This window comes from Cygnus atratus, chromosome 3, assembly GCF_013377495.2.
Source record: "Cygnus atratus isolate AKBS03 ecotype Queensland, Australia chromosome 3, CAtr_DNAZoo_HiC_assembly, whole genome shotgun sequence".
Classification (NCBI taxonomy): Eukaryota; Metazoa; Chordata; class Aves; order Anseriformes; family Anatidae; genus Cygnus; species Cygnus atratus.
Window position 1 is genome coordinate 334,370 of NC_066364.1, and position 22,787 is coordinate 357,156.

General features: G+C 71.2%; 2 protein-coding genes across 6 annotated transcripts; both read right to left on the reverse strand.

Moving 5' to 3' along the window:
* Window positions 1-2,282: 2,282 nt before the first annotated feature.
* On the reverse strand, window positions 2,283-8,529 carry MPV17 (mitochondrial inner membrane protein MPV17). 2 transcript variants are annotated; one of them, XM_035568327.2, is made up of 7 exons: window positions 8,425-8,529; window positions 5,894-6,009; window positions 5,709-5,801; window positions 5,009-5,104; window positions 3,289-3,321; window positions 2,987-3,039; window positions 2,283-2,912 (listed from the first exon to the last, which is right to left on the reverse strand). In XM_035568327.2, exons 2-7 carry the CDS (start codon window positions 5,999-6,001, stop codon window positions 2,843-2,845), a joined length of 453 nt encoding a protein of 150 aa, XP_035424220.2. In that variant the 5' UTR covers window positions 6,002-6,009; window positions 8,425-8,529; the 3' UTR covers window positions 2,283-2,842. The 2 variants fall into 2 exon arrangements, with proteins under 2 accessions (XP_035424220.2, XP_050565654.1); XM_050709697.1 differs by lacking the exon at window positions 3,289-3,321.
* Window positions 8,530-8,558: 29 nt separating this feature from the next.
* On the reverse strand, window positions 8,559-22,578 carry CAD (carbamoyl-phosphate synthetase 2, aspartate transcarbamylase, and dihydroorotase). Of its 4 annotated transcripts, none has more exons than XM_035568238.1 (45): window positions 22,442-22,578; window positions 22,015-22,154; window positions 20,987-21,116; window positions 20,627-20,769; window positions 20,334-20,475; window positions 19,742-19,913; window positions 19,471-19,656; window positions 19,284-19,396; window positions 18,865-19,010; window positions 18,658-18,789; window positions 18,264-18,497; window positions 17,928-18,149; window positions 17,394-17,582; window positions 16,953-17,077; window positions 16,721-16,854; window positions 16,538-16,650; window positions 16,184-16,434; window positions 15,859-16,105; window positions 15,634-15,732; window positions 15,280-15,504; window positions 15,017-15,199; window positions 14,698-14,916; window positions 14,433-14,600; window positions 14,183-14,365; window positions 13,993-14,097; window positions 13,676-13,924; window positions 13,386-13,467; window positions 13,050-13,216; window positions 12,773-12,937; window positions 12,568-12,699; window positions 12,269-12,470; window positions 11,976-12,166; window positions 11,769-11,909; window positions 11,586-11,681; window positions 11,373-11,514; window positions 11,210-11,257; window positions 10,664-10,708; window positions 10,399-10,553; window positions 10,204-10,278; window positions 9,916-10,128; window positions 9,654-9,779; window positions 9,428-9,583; window positions 9,257-9,358; window positions 9,092-9,186; window positions 8,559-8,690 (listed from the first exon to the last, which is right to left on the reverse strand). In XM_035568238.1, exons 1-45 carry the CDS (start codon window positions 22,521-22,523, stop codon window positions 8,588-8,590), a joined length of 6,768 nt encoding a protein of 2,255 aa, XP_035424131.1. In that variant the 5' UTR covers window positions 22,524-22,578; the 3' UTR covers window positions 8,559-8,587. The 4 variants fall into 4 exon arrangements, with proteins under 4 accessions (XP_035424131.1, XP_050565902.1, XP_050565903.1 ...); XM_050709945.1 differs by having other exon boundaries at window positions 17,928-18,008; window positions 22,442-22,555; XM_050709946.1 differs by lacking the exon at window positions 18,264-18,497 and having other exon boundaries at window positions 22,442-22,555.
* Window positions 22,579-22,787: the final 209 nt, after the last annotated feature.

Consider the following 22,787-nt stretch of genomic DNA (forward strand, 5'->3'; position numbering starts at 1 on the left):
ACACCGGGCGGCCCCGCGCCTCCGCCCCGGCCCCGGCCCCCGCGGCGGCCTCCGGGACGGTGCCGTCGGGGCGCGCGGGGCGGGCGGCGGCGGGCGGCGGGCGGGCGAGCAGCAGCAGGAGGGTGAGCAGCGCCCGTCGCATCCTCGGCTCCGTCCGCACCTGCGGGAGCGGGGGCTCAGCGCGGGCCGGGAGCCCCGGGGCGGCCGGGGCGGCTCCGGGAACCGGGGGACCCGAGGGGAGCCTCGCAACCGGCAGTGCGGGGTCCGGCTCGCCGGGGTCCGTCCCCTGCCCGGTGCGTCCTGCCCAGCTCCTGCACCGCCCCGCGCCCCGTCCCGCGCCCCGTGCGCCGCCCCGTGCATTGCCCCGCACCCCCGCCCCGTCCCGTCCCCGGTGCGCTGCTCCTGTGCCGCGCCCCGTCCCCCGCCCCGTGCACCGTCCCGTACCCGCTGCGCTGTCCCCGGTCTCCTGCCGCTGCGCTGCCGGTGGAGCGCGATCGGTCCCGCGGGGGCTGAGCCGGCGGCGCGGCCGGGGTTTATATAGGTCCCGGAGCTCGTGCTGACGTCAGCACCGGGCACGCACAGACCGGAGGGGGGCGGGGGCGGGAGGGGCACCGGGCCGGTGGCGGGGAGCGGGGAGCCCGGGAGCGGGGCGCCGGCGGCGGTCAGGCCCAGCTCTCACCGGTCCCTGGCCCGGGGTCCGTGACCCCGGAACCCCAGCTCTAACCTAACCCTAACCCTAACCGGCACCCGTCGGGCGCGCCGCCTCCCGGCCCCCGGTACAGCTCCCGGTCCCCCGTCCGCCTCCCGCCGTTCCCCCAGCCCGGTGCCGCTGTCCGCGGTGCTGAAGGACGGCGGCGGCGGGGATAGCGTGGGCTGGGCCGGGGCACCGGGGCACCGGGGCGGGCGAGGAACCCGGGGCCACAGCGGGCCGACCCGCGGGCGGTGTCCGGGACAGCGGCAGCTCCTGGGGGACACCGGGGGCGCCGGGGGGGTGCGGGGCTGGGGGGGGGGGCAAATCTACGCCACCGGCACCCGCCAGCGCCGGGCGGGCACGCGTGGCCGGGCTGTGGGCGGCGGCCGGTGGCACCGTGCCGCTGGCAGCGCTGGCGGGCGCTGGGGTCCCGGCACGCTGCACGCCGCGGGCCAAGCGCTGCAGACAGCCCGAAGCCGGAGGACGAGCCGGGGGCCAAGTAGCTGTGACTCATAGCGCCGAGGCACCGCGAGCCCACGGCGCGGCTGCTGCGTGCAGGATGTTCCAGCTCCGGGCACCGGTCGCGCTGCCAAGCGGTGAGGTGGCTGCTGGTGCACCACGCCGCTGCCCGCAGGATCCTCGCAGCCGGGCCGGGGCCCAGCACGTCCCACACGGTGCTGCTGTGCAGCCCTGTGCGTGGCGAGGCAGCATCAGCGATGGGCATCTGGTGAGCGGGCCGGAACTTGGCGCTGCCTTCCCGTGGCTCGAGGGCAGAACCCTCAGCAGGGGCTGAGCTGAGTCCCCCATGTCCCCAGCAGCCCCAGAACCGTGGGGCGGCTGCTCCCAGGGACAGCCACCCCCACTTGTGCCATGCTCATAGCTTGCTCCCTGCCGACACACCGGGTCCCTCCTGGGCCCCCAGGTGCAGCTGCGCAAGGCTCAGTCTGCGAGCAGCAGCCTCGTCCAGCCGCTCTGGGCTGAGGCAGTGCTGCCGAGGGGCTGGGGCTGCAGCCAGGGGCAAGGTTCCCTGCCATGTCCCCATCAGCTCTGCTCCCAGAGACCCCAGGTGGGATGTGCCCGGGGGAGGCCAGGCAGGGCAACTGCAAGCCAGACCGTGCTGGTCACTGTGTGGCGTAGGATGGGCATAGGCACGTGTCCCCAGGAGGCAGCAGCGCAGGCAGGCTGCAGTGCCGTGGGGCTCCTCGCTGCCTAGACAAGTGGGCTCGTCTCAGACAAGCCAGGCGTGGATGCAGCCCCGTCACAGCCCCAGGTCCAGCCCTCCCCCAAACCCTTCCTGCACCCTCCCATTTGGCACGTGCCCTCCCCACACCTTCCAATGCATCGTGTATCTGCAAAACCCACGAGGATCTTGGATGGTTGCATGCACAAGGCTTGTGCCTCCTCCGTGCAGCTCAGCCTGTCCTGCAGCGCAGCAGGACCGGTGGCACCTCACAGAGGGGAGGGCGGCGTTGTCAGGGGCCCTGCAAGCACCGGAACGACCTGGTCTGAAACCACTTCTGCAAGCACAAAGCCTCACTTGGAGGGACAGAGGGATGAGGGGCCCACCACAAACCCAAACGTCACAAGGATCAGCTGGGAACAGCGCCGTTTATTGGGTGCTCCGGCTGTCAGGAGTAGAGCTACACAGAAATCCCGTTCCCACTGGAGGTGTAGCTGGAGAACAGCAGTGGCTGCCGGGGCCTGTGGCTGCTGGGACAGAGGGGCTGGGGCCAGGCAGCACGGAGCAGAGCCGTGCCCCAGCCGTGGTGCTGCACACTGGGGTCTGCACCAGGCCGGTGCTGCTCCAAGCCCTCATCCTTCCCCAGCAGCCCACTGGAAGAGGACAGAGCCGCCCCCAAGGAGAAACACCCCAGGTGCGGGGCAGGGCTGGGCAGAGCAGGGAGCATGGATGGAGGAATGCACCAACAGGCAGAGCCCCACAGGGCCCCCTGGAGCAGCCCCTGGCCCCGGCCAAACCTGCTCCCCCCAAGAGCAGCAGCAACGGCCGCAGCACCAGGCAGTAGGGGTCCCATAAAGAGAGCGGGGACAGCGCCCTGCACGCATCCGTGGCCACCACAGTCAAAGCCTGGAGGTGGTGCGCTCAGGAGGCAGACAGGGAGTGGGGGCAGCCCCGGGACACAGCCTCTCCCCTCACACCCGATTTGCTTTCCAGGAGAGGTAGCAGTTCCAGACAATGGCCACGCACTGGACAACTGCCAGCCTGTGGGCAGAAGGCATGGGATCAACAGCCACGGCCGCAGGGACTGGGAGCCGGGGCCGTGGCTGCGCTCCTACCTGTGGCTCAGAGGGACGAAGTAGAAGTTGGCAATCTGCACCGGTGGCCAGATCTGGGCAGAGGAGGAGGAGCGGTGGTGAGCAGCCGTGGCCAGGCACCACCAGCCCCACGCCCACCTCCGCCAGCCTCTGCCCGTGCTCAGGGCATTCACCTGAGCCCACGGCAGCCCCCAGGCAGGGCACAGGGTGGCCACTGGGGACACGGAGGAGCCCAGCCCTGCTGCCCCGCTGGTGGGCAGAGCCAGCATGGCACCCGGGGCTGGGAGGCACGCTGGCGGCCTTCACCTCGCGCCAGCACTTACACAGTAGTTGGTGAGCAGCGCATCCACGTAGTCCTGGGAAAGACAGGGAGGCCATGAGTGGGCAGAGCAACCCCATGGCCACGGCAGCCCTGCCCGCAGGGCGCCATGCAGGGTTCCCTGCTCTGACCCCCCCACCTCCGTGCCTGCTCGAGGGGGGCACCGGGCAGCTCCCCACTTCCCCTGTACTGTACCAAGGGCACGTGCCTGCAAGGGGCCGAGTGGGGTGGCAGGAAGGGGTGGCCACAACTGCTCTGTGCCCACCACGAGCCCATCCTGCAGCTGAGGACCATGGTGCTGTGGCCAGGCTGCCACATACCACTCTGCCCAGGAGGAGACGTGGGGCAGGCGCGAGGCAGGACGAGCATGAGGAGGGCAGGAGGGGAGCCAGGACGGCTGCAGCAGGCCCGGGGCACGGCTCCCTCCTCCCCTTCGTGCAGGCCTGCCACGAGCCCCAGTGGAGCCCTGCAGCCCATGAGCGTCTTCCCAGGCACAGCGGGCAGGGACAGGAGAGGGGCACGAGCTGGGATGACCGGGCTGGGAGGACCAGGCTGGCCACCCTGGGAGCGCAGTGCACTGCTGTCCCCGCGGACGTGCCGCAGCCCTGCCCCACGGCAGCAGCAGCGGTCCCCTTGCCCAGCCTGGCTATGACTCAGCCGGGAGCCCGGCCTCCTCCCGGCACTGGCCGGCAGCCCAGAACGGGGAGAGCGGGCGCAGGGGTGATGGATGCTCTGGTGACGCTTCCTCTATGTGGGGAGGGATGGATGCGCCCCAAGCTGGGGGTGAAGGTGGCTGGTAGCCACTGCTGCCTGCCCCTGGCCCATAGCTCCCTCCTAGGGCAGAGCACCAGCAGGGAGCCACAGCTTGCAGGAATTGCCCACCACGTGCACTGAGAGCCCCGCACGCTCAGGCCCCAGCCCCCTTACCGAGCAGAGGCGAGGCAGGGTGCGTGGCAAGAGCTGCCTGAGGCACGGCTGGGGGGGCAGAAGGGCCGGGGAGAGGTCTCTGCCCTGCATGCCAGGGGCCGGGCCAGCAGGGCAGGCGCAGCCATGCAGGTGACATGCTCTGTGCGACGGCAGCCCCAGGCAGAGCCCCAGCCCAGGGCAGCGCCTGGCCCTGCCCAGAGCCTGCAGGGTAGAGGGCCCTCAGCCACCTGTGTGCCAGGGCACCGGTGCCGCGCCCCCGGCAGACGGGCGAGCACCCCCTCGTGCCGTGTCCCGCAGCGGGTGGTCACCGTGCGCTGGTGACTCACCCTCCGGACGCGCTGACTCAGCTCGTGCGCTGGTTTCCAGCAATCGCTGCTAATGGGAGCCATCTCCATAATGGCTCTGCAGACACAGCCAGGAGGGCCGGATGGCACGCAGGGAGCGGGTGGCACCCCGCAGTGCGTCCAGCCCCGGCACCCACACCCGGGGGACCGGGGGCACCAAGCACCCCTCGCCTCTGGGGCCCCGGACACCGCGCTGAGCCTGGCAGGACCAGCCCCGTGCCCCATGGTGGCCAGGGCGGCCACCTCCCCACTCTGGCCACGGGGCACCTGCAGGAGCCAGCTCTGGGCTGTGCCCAGGGGAACAAAGGGGCCGTGGCCCAGGCCATCAGGGCAGGGGCGCAGTGGCACTGCTGGGGGCACACGGCGCTGGGAGGGAGCAGTGCCTGGGCACCACTGCAGACAGAGCAGCCAAGAGGCGTCCCAGCCGCACGCCGCTCAGGAAGCAGCACGTACCTGCTGGATCTTGGACCAGTTTTCCTCCACAGACAGACCGTTCACGGCCCCTGTGATGGCGAGGAAGCAGCCGAGGAAGCACGGTGCAAACCCGCCCTGTAAGAGAGGAGACGGAGCCCAGTGCTGAGGACCCTGCAGGGCCCAGCGCCCTGCCAGCAGCACTGGCACAGGGCAGCCCCTGGTGGGCACGGAGCTGCCTGCGCGCCTCTGCCCGGGGCACTGGGCAGCAGGGAACAGCCCCAGCTCGCCCTGTTCCCGGGGGCTGCCCTCTGCACAGAGCCGTAAGGGAGGGGATGGGACACCACGCTTCTGGAGGCATCCAAGGCCAGGCTAAGGGTGGCCCCACCGCCAGCCTCAGCCCTCTCCAGGGCTGGTGCCAGCCCCAGGGGAGAGGCAGGACCCGGCCCCTCGCTCCGGGCCCCTCGCCCAGAGCTGGGCGCAGCAGCGATGCTGGGGACAGCACAGCCCAGCCTCCTGTGCCTGCTTCAGAGCACAGACAAGGTACCTCTGAACAGCCACGGGGGAAGGGGTAAAACAGGGATCCGAGAGACGCCTGGGGCTGCGGGGCTGACCTGCCCCTGCCTAGGGTGTGCTGCACCGAGCTGGGGCTCCTGGAGCAGGGTGGGAACCCCCCCGATGCGTGGAGGCACCGTCCTGCTGCAGCCCTGTGGCACGGGTCCCTCGCCCACGTGGCACTGACCTGGTCCAGGACCATCTTCTTCACAGCCACGGCTTTCGTGGCCCCCGGGACGAGCCGGTCCAGCACCTTGTACCATCCACCCACAACGGGGCCCTGCGAGAGGCGGGTGAGGGGCCGCGTCCCGCTGTCCGGGCTGTGGGACCCCAGGGCCCCGCGGGGCGGCCGGCCCTCAGCACGGCACTCACCACGAAGCAGCAGCCGATCGCCACCATCCTCAGGGTGCGTCTGCCGTGGTGCTCGCGCAGCCCCCGCCGCTCGACCAGCTGCTGCGCGATCACGTCGCCGGCTCCCATGAGGGCCCCTGCGACCAGCACGGCTCAGGGGCAGGGCAGGGCCCCGGGGCGCCCGGCTGGGTGCTGCCCCTGCCCCGCGAGGCCTCCGACCGTTCCCTCCCTCGGGAAGCCGCTCTCCGGCGGTGCCCTCCCCACTGCTCCCCACCGCCGCCCTGCGCGGTGCCAGGCCCGGGGCCGGGTCCTCGCTGCTCCCCGGCCGCTGGCACAGCCCCTCGCCTTGTTTCCATATCGGTGTGAGGACTGCTGCTGTGTCCCCGCGCGCTCTGCAGGGTGCAGCCCAGCTGGGCTTTTGGCAGCTCCCGCCCTATCCCACACCCTTGACCTCTTCGACGCAACTCCCTTGGCTCCACGCTCCTTCCCCCAGCCCTTGTGGGCTCCCCACTTGCTCCTAATGCTCCTGGCGAGACAGTTCCCAGGCAGGTCTCCAGCCCCCTGCGTTTCTGCTCCCTTCTTGGAAACCCAGGGCACAGCGAGCTCACGGCCCCAGCCCCAGCAGCCCCAGCAGCCCCAGCAGCCCCAGCGTCCTTCCCCCGCGCCCGACACCGCTGCCCTCAGACCAGCCCTACCCGGGACCGTTTGCACACGCAGCTCCTCACCCCGGTGGGCTGAGGGCGCCGGGGACAGCAGAGCCCCAGGAAGCATCCCCGGGAGTGCCGGGGCCCCACGGCCTCCCTGTGACAGCCCCAGCAGCCTTTCTTTCAGAGAGCAGGGCCCAGCCCAAGCACTGCAGACTGCTGCACAGCAGCACCCCCAGCACCTCCCCAGGCCCCCATGCACCCACCCCACGCAGAGGGGCCAGGCACCGAGGGCGCACTGCCGCTGGGGACAGGGGCACATCCAGCCCTGCCTGCAGGCGGCCAGGCTGGGCCCCAGCGGGGCCGGGCACCCTAACCCTAACCCCAAGGGAGCACTGGGGCCAGGCAGGGCACTGCAGCCCGGGGCTGGACGCCCCCGCTGCGCCCCTCCAAACCTGAGACCAGCCCCGGGCTGACCCCACAGCTCCCTCTGGGAGGCAGCCGCTGTCCTGCCCGGTGCTGGGGGCAGGCGGGAGGTGGCCGTGGCTGGCGGCCAGGCCAAGCGTGGGGCCTGGGGCCGCCTGGCTGCTGCCTCAGACTGCCGCCCCCGAGCGCCTTGGAGCACACCCAAGCCTAATGAGGCCACCCCGCTGGCGGCCCCGATGGGCCTCGCTGCTGGCAGCTGGAGGCTGCATGGCCACGGCGGGGCGCGGGGCCGCTCCGCAGGCGGGGACAGGCAGGTCACTGCCGTGGGCACGTGCTGCTGTTGCCGTGCCCGGGCTCTGCTGGCATCCTGGCCCCTGGCCTGGGCTGCAGGAGGCGAAGCGCTGCCTAACCCCACAGCTCCCAGTGCTGCTGGATGCCCCAGCGCAACCGGCTGCCGGAAAACCTCCCCAGCGCGGCCCTGGTTCAGGGCTCCGCTACGCTGAGGGAGTGGCAGCAGGGTGAGGGAGGCTGCTTCGAGCAGCACACACGGAGCAGCGGGCGCACAGTGGCTGGACGATGGCACGGCCGGCAGGGAGGGCTGCGCCCAGCTGGGGCAGGGGCACTGCTCGCTGGAGCTGCGAGGACAGCAGGGCGATGGGGCTCCAGGAGGCGCCTCTGGTGGCACAGGGGGGCCTGGGCCACCCGCAGATGGGGACCTGAGGACAGAGCCCTCCTTGGCCGCCGGCCCCACACCGAGCGCTGGGGGAACCCACCTGCGCTGAGCAGGCTGCACGGCCCCGGAGCCAGCTCAGGGGCTGCCCCGTGCTGCAGCACGGCCGGCTCCACGGGGAAGGTGCGAGGGCTGAGCGGGGCCCGGAGCCAGCCCCGGGCTGCAGCGTCTGCTCCCGGGCAGCCCCCCCGGCTGCGCCTGGCCCCCCTCCAGGCCGCGGCGTGGACGCACACCTCAGCAGCACAGCAGGTGCCAGGCGATGAATTCCATCAAACAAGATAAAAATAACGAGGGAGCGGCGAGGCGGCCGGGCACTGCCCCAGCGCCTGGCAGCGGGGGGGGGCCCGACAGCCCCGGGGAGCGGCGAGGACGGACGGGGGGGCGCGGGGCAGCGGGTGGGGCACTGGGGGGCTGCGGGGGCACCCCCAGGGGCACGGGGGGATTGGGGGGCTCACGGGGGGGGGTTGGGGGGGCTCACGGGGTTTTGGGGGATTCACGGGGGGGTTGGGGGGCTCACAGCTGCAGGTACGTGGACGCCGCACGGCTGGGGAGCGCCGCGCACAGCGGAGCAGCAGCGCGCAGGGACTCAGCTCCCGGGGGGGCTCCCGGCCCCGCACGGCCCCGCGGGCCCGGCTCCATCCCCGCCCCCCCCCCCGCCCCGCTCCCGGTGCCGGCCCCGGTCCCCGCGGTCCCCCGGCAGCCTGGGGGAGCGGTGCGGGGGGGGGGGGGGGCCCGGCCCCCCCGGCCCTTACCGGCGGTGAGCGCGGCCCCGGCCCAGCCCGCGCCGCCAGGAGCCGCCCCCAGCCCGCGCCGCCATGGAGGGCACGTGACCGCGCAGCACCCCTACCCCCCCCGACGATGGGCGGAGTCAACGGCGGGGGCGGAGTCAGGCGGCGGGGGCGGGGTTTATTGACGTCAGTAGCGGCCCAGCACGGTGGCCAGCAGCGCCATGCGCACGTACATCCCCTGCTCCGCCTGCCGGAAGTACGCGGCGCGCGGGTCCGAGTCCACCTCCACGCTGCGGAAGCGACGTCACCACCGGGAGCCGGACCGGGAGCCCGGCGGCGCCCCCAAAATCGTTCCTCCCCAGAGCCCCTCCCCCACCCCCCCAGATCCCGGCCCGCCCGGGTCCGGCCCCCCCCAGGTCCGGCCCCCCCCCGGCCCCGGCCCCGAGAGCCCCCCGAGACCCCCCCGGGTCCGGCCCCTCATCCTCAGGACATCCCCGGGACGCCCCCGGGTCCGCCCCGGCCCCGGTCGCACCCCCAGCCCCTTGCTCCCCTCCGCCAGCCCCGAGCCCCCATGGCCTGAGCCCGACACCGCCCGGCCCCACCCCAACACCCCCGGCCCCGAGGGACCCCGGCCCCAAGCCCCCCCGGCGCCCGCCGGCCCCAAGCCCCCCCCGTTGCCCCCCGGCCGCACCTGATCTCGTTGACGCGCGGCAGCGGGTGCATCACCACCATCTTCTCCTTGGCCCTGGTCATGCTGTGCGGCGTCAGGACGAACTGCCCGAAGCACTGCGGGGGCAGCCCTCAGCACCAGCCCCGCGCCCAGGCACAGCCCCGGCCCCCCCGGCCCCACACTCACGGCCTCGTACTCCTCGGCGGACTCGAAGCGCTCCTTCTGGATGCGGGTCATGTAGAGCACGTCGGTGTCCGGCAGCGCCTCCTCGATACTCCCGAACTCCTCCTGGGGGCAGCGCTGTCAGCGGGGCTGGGAGGGGGCGCACCCCCGGCCCCGCCGCACCCCGTTCCTCACCTGCTTGATGCCCTTGGAGGCCACAAAGGCAGTGATGTCGGCTGGCATACGGAGGCTGGGGGGCGTCACGTAGCGCAGGTTGACGCGGTACTGGGTGAGCAGGCGGGCCAGGGAGTGCACCGTGCGCCCGTGCTTCAGGTCGCCCACCATGGTGATCTGCGGGGAGCGGTCAGCACGACCCACGGCGCCGCAGGGCCCGTGCCCCCCCCGCCCCGCGGCGCCTCACCGTCATGCCGTTGACGGTGCCCAGCTCCTCGCGGATGGTGAAGATGTCCAGCAGCGCCTGCGTGGGGTGCTCCCCCACCCCGTCCCCGGCGTTGATCACGGGCTTGCGGCAGTGCTTGGCAGCCAGCTGGGGCACAGGCAAGGCTGAGGACCTGCCCCTGCACCCAGCGGGGAACACGGCACGGCCCTGCCCCACAGAGCAGGGCACAGCCCCGGCCATCGGGGCAGGACAGGGCCCCGCCGCCCCCCCCAGGCCCGCTCACCTCGACAGCGCCCGGCTGGGGGTGCCGCAGCACCAGCACGTCGGCGTAGCAGCACATGGTCTGCACCGAGTCCGCCAGCGACTCGCCCTTCTGCACCGAGGACGTGGCCTCGGAGAAGGACACGACGGAGCCGCCCAGGCGGCACATGGCTGCCGCGAAGGAGCTGCTGGTCCGGGTGCTCGCCTCGTAGAACATGGACGCCATCACCTTGCCCTGCGGGGCCGCGGTGTCAGCACGGGGAGCGTGGCGGGGGGGCGCGGGGCACCCACGGCCCTGCTCCCAGCTCACCTTGAGGATGTCCAGGCTCCGCTCCTTCTGCACCAGCATGCGCAGGGTGTGCGCCACGTTGAAGAGATGCGACATCTGCGAGGAGACGGGGCTCAGCGGGGGTGGGCAGGGCACACTCCGTGGCACCGAACCCCCCCACGCCCATGCAGGTGCCCACGGCCCCGCAGCACCAGCACCCGCCCCCAGCCTGGGCACCTGCTCCTTGGAGAACTGCCGGACGGAGAGGATGTGCTGCCCAACGAGGGGGTGCAGCAGCGGGGAGGTCTGGAAGTGGGGAGCACCCTGGGGGGACGCCTGGCGCGGGAAGGGTCCCGGGGGGTACACGTGGCTGTCCTGGATCGCAGCTGCATCTGCGGCACCAGGAGCAAGCGGTCAGCCCACGCGGGCAGCCACGCTGCACCCTCCATGGCCCCCCACTGCCGGGTGTCCCCGACCACCCCGGTTCCCCCCCAGCACTCACCTGCCTCCGCCGCCTTCCTGCCGGCCTTTTCTCGGGCATCCTCAGCTGGGGCGGGAGAGGGGAACAGCAGCGTTAGAGGGCAGCGGGCTGTGGCAGCCCTGCCCTGCTCTGCGGGGATGCTTCCAGCACGGCGTGGTGCTCCTGGCACCCTCACTGCCGTCCTCAGCAGCACCGGGTGAAGGCGCCACGGGCCCAACACCAGGGTGGTGGCTGCCCTGAGACGTGAGGCCAAACCCCAGCGCTGCGCCCCACACGCGCCCCCCACGGACCCCAATCGGACGCAGCCCCAATCACACTGGCAAGCGTGGGGTCCCCGAGGTGCCGCGCGGGCTGGGGCCGGGGCAGGAGGGGAGCAGGCGGGCGCCGCCGTGCCCCGTCCCAGGGACCCGGCCCCACCACGGGGCGAGAGACAGGGCCGTGCCGGGGCGGCACAGGCAGCCCGGGGCCGGCGCGGCACCTGGGGGAGGGGATGCACTCATCGGCTGCGGTTAGTGCCATTAGCGCGGCCGCGTCTCATTGTCTGAGTGAGTCCCCCCCCAACATTACCGGTGCCTCGGGCGCCCGGGCGGTGCGTGGCTCCCAGCCTCCGGAACGCTGAACGGGACACAAGGGCAGGCATCAGCGGGGCACCTGGCCGCGGCCCCGGCCCCAACATGGCGGCTCGCTCGCTGCCCCGCCGCCCCCCTGCCCGCCGCGCCGCTCCCCTCACCTGGCAGCCCGGGGTCGGAGGCGCGGTGGATGCGGGGCGGGAGGTGGAAGCGCCCCTCGCCCACGGGGCCGGCCCGGCGGGGGCTGGAGGCTCGGCCGCGCAGCGTCTCGCCTGCCCCTGCGTGCCTGGGCCGCTCGGGGGTCTGCGGGGAGAGGCCGAGCTGGAGCCGGGGCTGGGCAGGGCCTGCCCCTCCCAGCCTGCTGCGCACCGTACCTTCACGCTCTCCTTGGCGGGGGCCATGTGTGGCACGGGCACAGCTCCCATGGGCCATTTCCTCACGTCCTGCCCGTAGCCAGGGGGCACCAGCACCTGCAGCCACAGCGGGTGAGGGGCCGGTGCTCGGTGACCCCCCCAGGTGCAGAGGAGCAGCACCGAGGACCAGCGCGAGGGCCTCACCTGCCCGTCGATGTAGGCGACTTCCCCACGCAGCACCACCCTTCGCACCGTCCCCTTCACCTTCATGCCCTCGAAGGGCGTCCAGCGGGCCTTGGAGAAGGCCGTGCGTTTGGGGATGACCCACTCCTGCTCCAGGTCCACCTGCCGGGAGAACACGTCAGAGGTGCTGGGGCCAGACCTGGGGCGGGCAGCGGGGCAGGGACCCACCTCCACGTAGGTGTCCTCCTGCGCCGGCAGCCCAAAGATCTTGCGGGGGTTCTCGTAGAGGCGCTGGACAATGTCCTCCACGGTGAGGCGCCCCTCGGACACGGCCGTCAGCAGCAGCGGCAGCATGGTCTCCAGGCCTGGGTAGCCGGGGGGTGGCTCCATCCCCTGCTTCTCCTCCAGCGTGTGCGGGGCTGTGAGACGGGGCCGGTCAGCACGGGACGGGGCTGCGATGCCTGGCCCCATGAAGACCCACTGCCGCCCCCACCCCACGTCCCCGGTCCCTCAGGGCTAACCGTGGTCCGTGGCGAAGCAGTCGATGGTGTCCATGTTCTCCCAGAGCGCCTCCACGTCCTGCTGGGTGCCCAGCGCCGGCCGCACGGACCCGCAGCCCGCCCCGAGGCGCCCCAGGTCATTCCAGCACAGGAAGAGGTGGTGCGGGGCCACCTCACACGTCACCGGGACCCCCTTCTGCTTGGCTGCCTTGATGAGGAGGATCTGGGGGAGCCACGGTGAGGGCAGCTCTGCGGACCCCCGCGCCACGTGCCCCAGCACCGAGGGCTGCTCTGAGGGGACCCCGGGGCCCTCGGCTCACCTCCTCCCGGCGGGCCACGTGGCAGATGTGCACGGGGCGCTGGTGCAGCTGGGCCACCATCAAGACAGCGGCCACCGTCTGCCTCTCTGCGTGGGCCACGATGGGCAGGTGCCGCGGCCACTGCTCGAAGTGCTGGGGGAGATGGGGCTGGTGGGCACCAGGGGCCCTCGCCAGGCCCCCGCCAGCCCCCGCTGCAGCTGCTCACCTCCATCCACAGCGACACGTCATCCATCCGCAGGCTGGAGAAGGTGTCGTTCAGGTACAGCTTGAGCCCAGCAGCCGCCCCGGCCAGGGGTCCCAGCGAGCTGGCATTGTCCGAGGAAGCACCCAGGAAGAGGGCGAAGTCGCAGCGCGCCCCAGCCTCAGCCAGCTGCAGGCAGTGGGATGTAGCTGGTGCCGGGCAGGGGCTGCCCCCCCCACCAGCCCCAGCAGCGCACGACAAGGGGACGGCGGTGGGGGCCGCAGCAGCGCCATCTCCTTACCTTCTGCGCCAGGGCAAAGGAGGCGGCATCGGTGATGGCAGGGCTGGTGTTGGGCATGGCACACACCATAGTGACGCCCCCGGCCAAGGCAGCTGCTGTGCCCGAGGCAAAGTCCTCCTTGTGGGTGCCACCCGGCTCACGGAGGTGCACGTGGACATCGATCAGCCCTGGGGAGCGGGACAGCATCAGCAGCAGTGGCCCTGGGCAGGGGCCGGTGCGCAGGGACACGGCCGATGCAGGGGACGCCAGAAGCAGACAGGAACACCCCTGTCCCCAGGGCTGCCCCGGGTACTCCCCTGGCCCCATGCTGCCCCCAGAGCCCCCAGCCCCACCTACCCGGCAGGCGGATGAGTTTCTGGGACGTCATGCAGTCCACGTGCATCTTGAGTGGGGGGGCGGCCCCAATCTGGCCCAGTGCCTGTGGGAGCAGCAGCTGCCAGGTTAGATGTGTCCTCCAGGGGTGTGCGTGGACAAGGCTCAAAACAGGGCAAGGACAAGGGCACCTACCCGAGCCCCAGCCCAGAAGCCACCCTCCCGCCCGTAGCAGAGCCCACGTACGTCCCCAACCCTGCAGCACCCCTGGCACCCCCCTGCCTCACCCGTCCCCAGCTCGTGCCCGGTCCCACCTCCACAAAGAGCTTGGTGCACTTGATGTCGATGATCAGTGGCACCGAGTAGTCGACGGCCAGGCGCCGGGTGCGGTACCCCTTGGTGACAAAGGAGGAAAGACGCCGCCCCCCCGAGTTGCGCATGGAGAGGTTGATGACCATCTCAAAGTGGTTCTCGGCCAGGTAGTCCAGGATGCTGCGCTGGGTCTCACGGGCGCCGGCCTCGCTGCTGTCTGCCTCCTCGAAGTGCCAGTCCACCGCCATCACCTGCCCGCAGCACCCGGTCACAGCCCTGCGCCACTCCCGGCCCCCCCTGCCGGGCCCCGAGCCCCCACCTTGATGCCGTGCTCAGTGTAGAAGTCGGCCGTGCCAAGGCTGGCGTACAGGTTGTAGCCGAGGCTCTCCAGGGTCCGCACCGTGGGCAGCAGCTCGCTCTTGTTCTGCAGCACCACCACAGCTGGTCAGGGCACCGGGGGGGGGACCAGGCCCTGCCAGCCCCAGCCCCGCAGCCCCAGCCCCACACACCTTGTAGCTGCCGATGGTCAGCAGGATGTTCTTCTTGGGGATCTTGAAGCCGGTGCTGAGCATGGCCTTCAGGTAGGCCTCGCAGCGGTTCTCCCCGAAGCAGGCCACCTCGCCCGTGCTTGTCATCTCCACGCCCAGCACCACATCCGCACCCGCCAGGCGTGAGAAGGAGAACTGGGGCACCTGGGGGCAGCAGGGCTCAGGGACCGCCCGCACGCGGCCCCCAGCCCCAGCCCCAGTCCCCACTCACCTTGACGCCAACGATGCCTGTGCCTGTCATGAGCCCCACAGGCTCCACGTCCTCGCCCATGATCACCTGGCTGGCCAGAGCCACCAGGTCCACCCCCAGGGTCTTGGAGACGAAGGGAAAGGAGCGGGACACGCGCACGTTGCACTCGATCACCTTCAACTGGTCGTCCTGCGGAGAGGGGACAGGTGTGAGGGGCATCCTGGGGCCGCAGGGGTCCTCGCGGCACCCCTCCCCGGCACGGCCTCGTCCTCCCCGTTGGAGGTACCTTGGCAATGAGCTGCAGGTTGAAGGGCCCGGTGACCTGCAGCTCCTGCCCGATGGCATGGACGATTGCCTTGATGCGCTCCAGCGTCTTGGGGGTGATGTCCTGAGGGGGCGTCACCAGAGTGGCATCGCCTGAATGCACCCCGGCATTCTCCACGTGCTCCGAGATGGCGATGGCCACCACCACACCGTCACAGGCCACCGCGTCCACGTCAATCTCCTGCGAGCAGGCACACGGTCACCGCCCAGCAAGGCACCGAGGAAGGACTGAGCTCTGGAGGCGCAGCAGCCATCCCTGGGCTGCAGGAGCCCTGGCCAACCTTGGCCTCCTGGATGAACTTGGAGATGACAACGGGCTGCTCCTTGGACACGGCCACCGCGTTGCTCAGGAACTTCTCCAGGTCGCTGTCCGAGTAGGCCACGTTCATGGCCGCGCCGCTCAGCACGTAGGAGGGCCGCACGACGCAGGGGTAGCCCACCTTGCCGCAGAAGTGCTTGGCCGACTGCGGGAGAGGCAGGCACCCTCAGCGGGCATGCCCAGGGCCTGTCCCCTGGGGCAGCCCGTCACCCCCACCGCCCCCACCTCCATGTCAGAGAGCTCCTTCCAGAGGGGCTGGCTGATGCCGATGGTGTCGAGCAGGCGGGAGAACTTGAAGCGGTTCTCGGCTGAGTCAATGGCCTCCGGGGAGGTGCCCAGGATGCGGCACTGCTGCCGGTGCAGGGCCATGGCGATGTTGTTGGGCAGCTGCCCCCCCATAGACAGGATCACGCCCTCGGGGTTCTCCAGCTCGTAGATGTCCATCACCACCTGCACGTGGGGCAGGGGGCTGGCTGGGAAGGGGCCGCGGTGGCCCCCATCCCCACTGGCCCCGCAGAGGGCAGGGCCCGGGACACCCCCACCCCAGCCCCACAGCGGGCAGGGCCCCAGCCCGCTCACCTCAAAGGAGATCTCGTCAAAGTAGAGGCGGTCACACATGTCGTAGTCAGTGCTCACTGTCTCGGGGTTGTAGTTCACCATGATCGTCTTGAAACCCATCTGCCGGGGTAGACAGACGAGGTGAAGCCGAGGGCACCCCCAGCCCCATCCTCTGACCACGTTTCCCACCACCTGCCCAGAGACGCCCACACCACCGGGCCCGTGGGGCGCTGGGGCCCAGCCAACCTTGCGGAGCTCCTGGATGCAGCCCACAGCACACCAGTCGAACTCGACGCTGCTGCCGATGCGGTAGACGCCGGAGCCGATGACCATGACGTGGGGCTCGCGGAAGGCCAGGTCGTGCTCGGTGCCATTGTAGGTCAGGTACAGGTAGTTGGTTTGGGCTGGCCACTCGGCCGCCACGGTATCGATCTGCTTCACCACCGGCAGGATCTTCAGGTCGTGCCGCATCTTCCGTACGGCCAGCTCGGTGCTGCAAGGGGCAGGGTGAGAGCCAGGCCGCAGACTGGCACCAGCAGCAGAGCCGGGGGCCGCCCCCTGAGCACCTCACCTGAGCACCGCCAAGGCCACCTGCTTGTCGGAGAAGCCCAGCTGCTTGGCGCGCTGGAGCACAGCGGGCGGCATGGTGCTCTGCTCCTCACGGTACGCCTCCAGCAGCACCGCGTGGTCTGTGATGTTCTTCATCTTGTGCAGGAACCAGCGGTCGATCTTGGTCAGCTCATAGAGGCGCTCGATGGAGTAGCCAGCCCGCAGCGCAGCGGCCAGCACAAAGATCCGCTTGTCCGTGGGCGTCTCCAGCTCCTGGCAGGATTTAGGGGTGAGTGGGGCTGGGGGGACCTGGCCGGCGGCACAGCCCCCCCGACTGACCCACCAGCCTTTCCACCCCGTTGACCCCAGCACTCACCACATCCGAGGCTGGTTTCACAGTGTGGTCAAAGCCCACGCAGTTCTCGTCCACCATCCTCAGCGCCTTCTGGAAAGCCTCCTCAAAGTTCCTGCCGATGGCCATCACCTCCCCTGCGGAGGGAGCTGTGAGCAGCCTGGCCCCACACGCGCCGCCCCGCGCTGCCGGCCCCGCCGTGCTCACCCACGCTCTTCATGGAGCTGCCGATCTTGGTGCTGACGCGCAGGAATTTGCTGAGATCCCAGCGCGGGATCTTCACCACGCAGTAGTCCAGGCTGGGCTCGAAGTTGGCAGTGGTGGAGTTTGTGACGGAGTTTCTGGGGATGGGAGGGGAGGGGATGGTGTCAGGGGCCTGCAGGCAGCGCCCTCAGGACATCCGAGGTCTGCACCTGGCCCCCAGCGGCGACGCCGTTACCTGAGGACAGGCAGGGGGATGCCCAGGGCCAGCTTGGCAGCCACGTAAGCCAGGGGGTAGCCGGTGGCCTTGCTGGCCAGGGCAGAGCTGCGGGAGAGCCGGGCGTTCACCTCGATGATGTAGTACTGCAAGGAGCAGGCAGGGGGGCTGAGTGCGGGATGGGCCCCTCGCAGCCCCCCCACCCGCAGCTCAGCTGGGATGGGAGACCACGGAGCTCAGAAGGGAGGGCAGCGACTGCCCCGGGGCAGAGACCGCCCAAGGACCACACAGCACCAGGAGAAGACCGGTGCGGAGCCAGGCAAGTGGCCGACACGGTGGGGCCCAAGGGCAGCAAGGTGAGGCTCAGCCCCGTGGCACGGCGTGGGCAGGACCCCAAGCCAGGCTTCCCCAGGGCCGTCCCGGCGGACTCGGCGACGGGGTGTGCAGGGGGGCTGCGCTCACCTGCTCCGACTCGGGGTTCAGGGCAAACTGGATGTTGCACTCGCCCACGATGCCCAGGTGCTGCACCACCTTCACGGCCGTGCGCCGCAGCATGAAGTACTCGGTGTCGTTGAGGGTCTGACTGGGTGCCACCACGATGGACTCGCCCGTGTGGATCCCCAGCGGGTCCAGGTTCTCCATGTTGCACACCTGGCAGCAGGGGGTCAATGCGGGTGGCCCCAACAGCCCCATTTGTGCTCCCACCCCACTGCTCTGCTGAACCCCAGAACGGTCCCACCTGACCCCCATCCCCCGGGGACCATGGGGGGCTCCCTGCACAGCCAGGACTTGAACACCAGCCCCTGCGACACCGCAGTGCACCAGAGCACAGCAGGGCACCCGTCCTGCTGGGCAGCAGCTGTGCCGACATCAGGAAAGGGGCCGGGAGCCCCCCAGGGCCGGGGCGCAGCAGGGAGCCCATTCCTACATGCCCTGCAGCACCCACCCCTCCACGACCCCCCCGGGGGCAGGGGGCTCCCCGGCCCCATCTCATACCGTGACGCAGTTGTTGTAGGCGTCCCGCACCACCTCATACTCGATCTCCTTCCAGCCCTTCAGGGACTTGTCCACCAGGACCTGGGAGGTGTGGGTGAAGGCCTGGCTCACCAGTGCCACCAGCTCCTCCCGGCTGTTGGCGAAGCCGGAGCCCAGGCCCCCGAGGGCATACGCGGAGCGCACCAGCACCGGGTACCCGAGCCGCTCGGCCGCTGCCTGTGCCTGGGGAGGGCAGCAAGATCAACGCCGGGGGTCAGCACCCTGCCCGGGGCTGACCCCCATCCTGCCCCCCCGGCTCCATCCTTTCCCGTGACTGCCCGCACCGCACCCCCACACCTGCTCCAGGGAGGCAGCAGCCTCGCTGGGCGCCACGTGCTCCCCGATCTCCTCCATCTTTTCTACAAAGACTTTGCGATCCTCCGTCATCTCGATGGAGGCGACAGGGGTGCCCAGCACCCGCACGCGGTACCGCTCCAGCACCCCAGCCTTGGTGAGCTCCACGCCGCAGTTGAGGGCCGTCTGCCCCCCGAAAGTCAGCAGCACCCCATCGGGGCGCTCATTCCGGATCACCTGGGGGGTGCAGTGCCCATTCAGTGGGGCTGCACCCTCCAGCTCCGTTGCCCTGATGCCCGCCCCCCCAGGCAGCGCTCCACCACCCAGAGACCCCCAGGCAGCCCCCGGCATACCCCCAGCTCCCCGTCCCCATGCCCCCCAGCCCCGCAATGCTCACCTGGGTGACGTACTCGGGGGTGATGGGCAGGAAGTACACCTTGTCTGCCAGACCCTTGGAGGTCTGCACCGTGGCGATGTTGGGGTTGATCAGCACTGTCTGGATGTTCTCCTCCTTCAGGGCTTTGATGGCCTGGGGGAGCGGCAGGCTCAGAGCTCACGGCCTGGGCCCGCCGCCCCATGCCTACCCCATCCCCGGGGCACTCACCTGCGACCCCGAGTAGTCAAACTCGCCCGCCTGCCCGATGGAGAGGCCACCGGAGCCCAGGATCAGCACCTTGCGGGGCCGGGCCGGCTCCTGCCCCGCGGCCGGCACCTCGCTGTACGCCAGCCAGTCCTGCAGGCGCTGCCGCACTGCAGGGGACAGGACAGGGGGTGCCATGAGCCCAGCGACGCTGCAGCCCCAAGGCACGGCCCCAGCCCCACAGCCCCGCTCACCACAGTCACGGCCCGCAGCCCCTCTGCCCCTGGGCCCCAACCTCGGACCCCACAAGCAGCCCCGCAGACCCCCCACACAGCCCCAGCCCTAGCATCCACCTCTGCCCCACAGCCCCCAGCACAGCACCCCTTGTGCAGCACGGCCCCAGGCGCGGGGGGCTCGGCGGCACCCTCGTGCCCCACGCCCACCTGTTTTGGCACTGCCATCCCCCCGCTGCAGGTCCTGTGCTGCCTCCACGAAGACATCAAAGAGTCCCTCCAGGTCTGTGGGGCCGGCGCGGTGCTCAGGGTGGAACTGGACACTGCAGGGGGGAGGTCAGGCACCTGCACCCCAGCCCCACACAGGGGCCATCCCCCGCTCCCACCCCGCACCCACCTGAAGAAGGGCTTGTGCTCGTGCACGAGGCCCTCGTTGGAGCGGTCGTTGGCGTTGGTGAAGAGCGGGGCCCAGCCGGGCGGCAGGCTGCCTGCCTCCACTGCGAAGCCGTGGTTCTGCGCCGTGATGAAGCAGCGCTGCGTGTCCTCGTGCAGGCAGGGCTGGTTGTGCCCACGGTTCCCGTACCTGGAGCGGGGACACGGGGTGTCAGGCACCCCCAGGCAGCCAGGACCCTGCGCCGGCTGCCTGCCCACCCCCAAACCCCTCTCACTTCATCTTGTAGGTGCGGGCGCCAATGGCCAAGGCGATCAGCTGGTGCCCCAGGCAGACCCCGAAGATGGGCTTGGGCTGGGGGGCCCCCAGCACGCTGCGCAGGCTGGCCACTGTCTGCTGGCAGAGCTGCGGGTCCCCGGGGCCGTTGCTGATGAAGAGCCCATCGAAATCTGTACCCAGACAGAAGCAGAGTCACAGAGGGGACACCAACCCCTGTGGGTCACAGAGGGATCGCCCCAAGCCCTACCCAGCAGCCCAACAGAGATGCAGCTCAAGTGCACAACCTCACCAACTCCCAGAGGGTTGCGCAGAAGTATCCTGAACCCACTGACCACCACCCCACTCACAATCATGATGTCCCAGCCCGACACCCCACCATGTCTCCTGCAGGATCCCATTGCAGCCCCCCCCAAAATACACTGTCCCCCATGACCTCACGGTATGGTGATGCTGAGGTGCCCAAACTCCCTGTCATGGGGCAGGATGTGGTTCCCCAAGGCCCCTGGCACTAGCCAAGGAGACAACCCCTGCTCCAGATCCCACCCTCCCCTTTGCAGGGCCCTGGGAGCCCCTGGCCAGGCCCACCCTACCTGCAGTGTCCAGGGGATGGTCCCAGGGAACCACGGTGACGGCCGCCCCCCGCTCACACAGGCACCGGACCTGGTTGTACTTGAGGCCGCAGTCGACTGCGGTGATCCGCAGGGATCCGCCCGGGTTGAACATGCGGGGTGTCTGCAGGGAAGGTGAGTGCGGGGACCAGACGATCGCCCCAGGCCCCCTCCAGCCTGGGGCTGGCCCTCTGCTGCAAGGAGCCCTGCAGCCCTGGCTCAGCACCAGGCACCCGGATCCCCCCGACCATTCACACCTGTGCCCCTGGCCATACCTTCAGTGACACCTCCTGCACGAGATGCCGCTTGTTGGGGTCCTCAAAGGGGAGGCTCTTCTCGAGGGTCTCATCTGGCACCAGCTTCCCCAGCAGCGTCCCCTTCTCACGGATCTTCTTTGTTAGGGCCCGAGTATCCACCCCTGCAGAAGGGCCATGAGACACGGCTGTGCGGCCCCATCCCACCCCAGGCAGGACCCCATTCTCCAGCATCTTCACCACCCCAACCCTGGGTGGAGCCCTGGGGAGCAAATCCCAATGCAGAGACAGGTCTGGTCCCAAACTCACTGCCCCAGCACCCTAGGTGCACCCCAGCTCCACCCCTACCCCTGCACCCGACCCTGCAGCCCCCAGCCCCACCTGCCAGACCAGGGATGTTCTGCTCCTTGAGCCACTGGTCGAGGGAGCGGGACGCGCTCCAGTGGCTAGGGGTCTCCGAGCACTCGCCCACCACCAAGGCAGCCACATGGATCTTGCTGGACTCGAACCACTGCAGGAGCAGAGTGTGAGCATGGCCGGGATCATGGCCATCAACCCATGAGAGGTCTCCTGCACCCCGTGGGTGCCCAGCCTGGCCATCTCATGGGGCACCGTGGGACAGCTACAGCCCAGGGCTGTGGGAGCCCTAAGGGATAGGGCCCCCCAGCCCTGGCCACGTGGCCAGAACACCCTGGCAGGGCTGACATCATCCTTGTCTTGCCCCACACCCAGACCAGTAAGGTCGAAGCTTGGTGTGGCAAGTGCTGCTGGACCACAGCCCCGGGCCTGGAGGCCAACACAGCCGTGGGACCCCTCAGCACAGGGCAGATGTGCTGTGGGACAGCACCACCACCGCCAGCCCCAAACAAGCCAGCGCATCCCACCCTGCAGCATGGGGGCTCTGGACCCCGGGAGCAGAGCCTAACAGAGCCACAGCAGGGACAGACCCACGCGTCCCCAGCACGGCAAGAACTGCCAGCAGTGTGAGTGAGGCTGGGGACGCCTGACCCAGCAGCACAGGAGGGGGCCCAGGGGCAGCGCAGCGGGGCCTGAGGTGGACACGGAGCTGCTGCAGCGAGGCCTGGACTCTGTCCTGGGGGCAGGGGCGGCCGAGTGGCTGGGAGGGGCCCGGGGGCCTTGAGCTGCTCTGCCCCCCGGCTCCAGGGGCAGAGACCCCCGCCCCGCACCCGGAGTCACCCCAAGAAGCGGCGCCCAGCCCCGCAGCGCCTCGGTCCCGGAGCACAGGGGTGCTGCAGCTCCCGGTCCCGCTCCCTGCCCGGCGCTGGGTGCCCACGGCATCGTGGAACAACCTCCGCCCGCCACGTGCCGCCGCGCCCCAATGCGTGCCCACGGGCGGCGAAGTTTGGCAGCGGCGCTGGAAGCGCCCCGGGAGGCGGCCGTGCCCTCACCCGGCTCAGCCCGAAGGGGTCGGCCTCATCGCGGGGCACGCCGTAGTTGCCGACGAGCGGGTAGGTGAGCACCAGGATCTGGGCCCGGTACGAGGGGTCGGTCAGCGCCTCGGGGTAGCCCACCACGCCGGTCTGGAACACTGCAGGGACAGCAGAGCCCGAGCCGTGGCGGCGGGTCCCGGCCGGTCCCGGCCCCCCCGCGGCACCGCGCCGCGCCCCCACGCGTGCCCCCACGTCCCGCGAGCCCCGGCCCGGCCCCGGCGCCCCTCGGCCGGGGCCGCCGCCGCCGGGGGAGGCGGGAGCAGGGCGGGATGGGACGGGACGGGACGGGACGGGACGGCCCCGGGCGCCCACCGGCCCCGCTCCCGGGCTGGGCAGCCCCCGCCGGGAGGGGAGCGGAGCGCGGCCCCGGCCCGGCCGCACTCACCGACTTCCCCGGCGGCGGCGGCGCCGGCCCCGAAGGCGCGGCCGCGCAGCACCGACCCGTCCTGCAGCACCAGGCAGCCCATGGCGGCTCCACGTGCGCTCCGGCGGCCGCGGCGGCACCGAGCCAGGCGCGTGCAGCGCGGCGGCGGCGGCGGCGCGGAGGATCCGGGGCGGGGCCGGGGCGGGACGGGCCGGGGCGGGACGGCCCCCGGCGGCGGGGCGGTGCCGCTGCACCTGGAGCACCTGGCGGCCGGGGGCGCCCGCGGGGCACGGGGGGCGCAGGGGGCCCGGGGCCTGCGCGGAAACGCGGGTCTGGAAGGAGGGGAGGCGGCTGCGCGCGGCGCCTC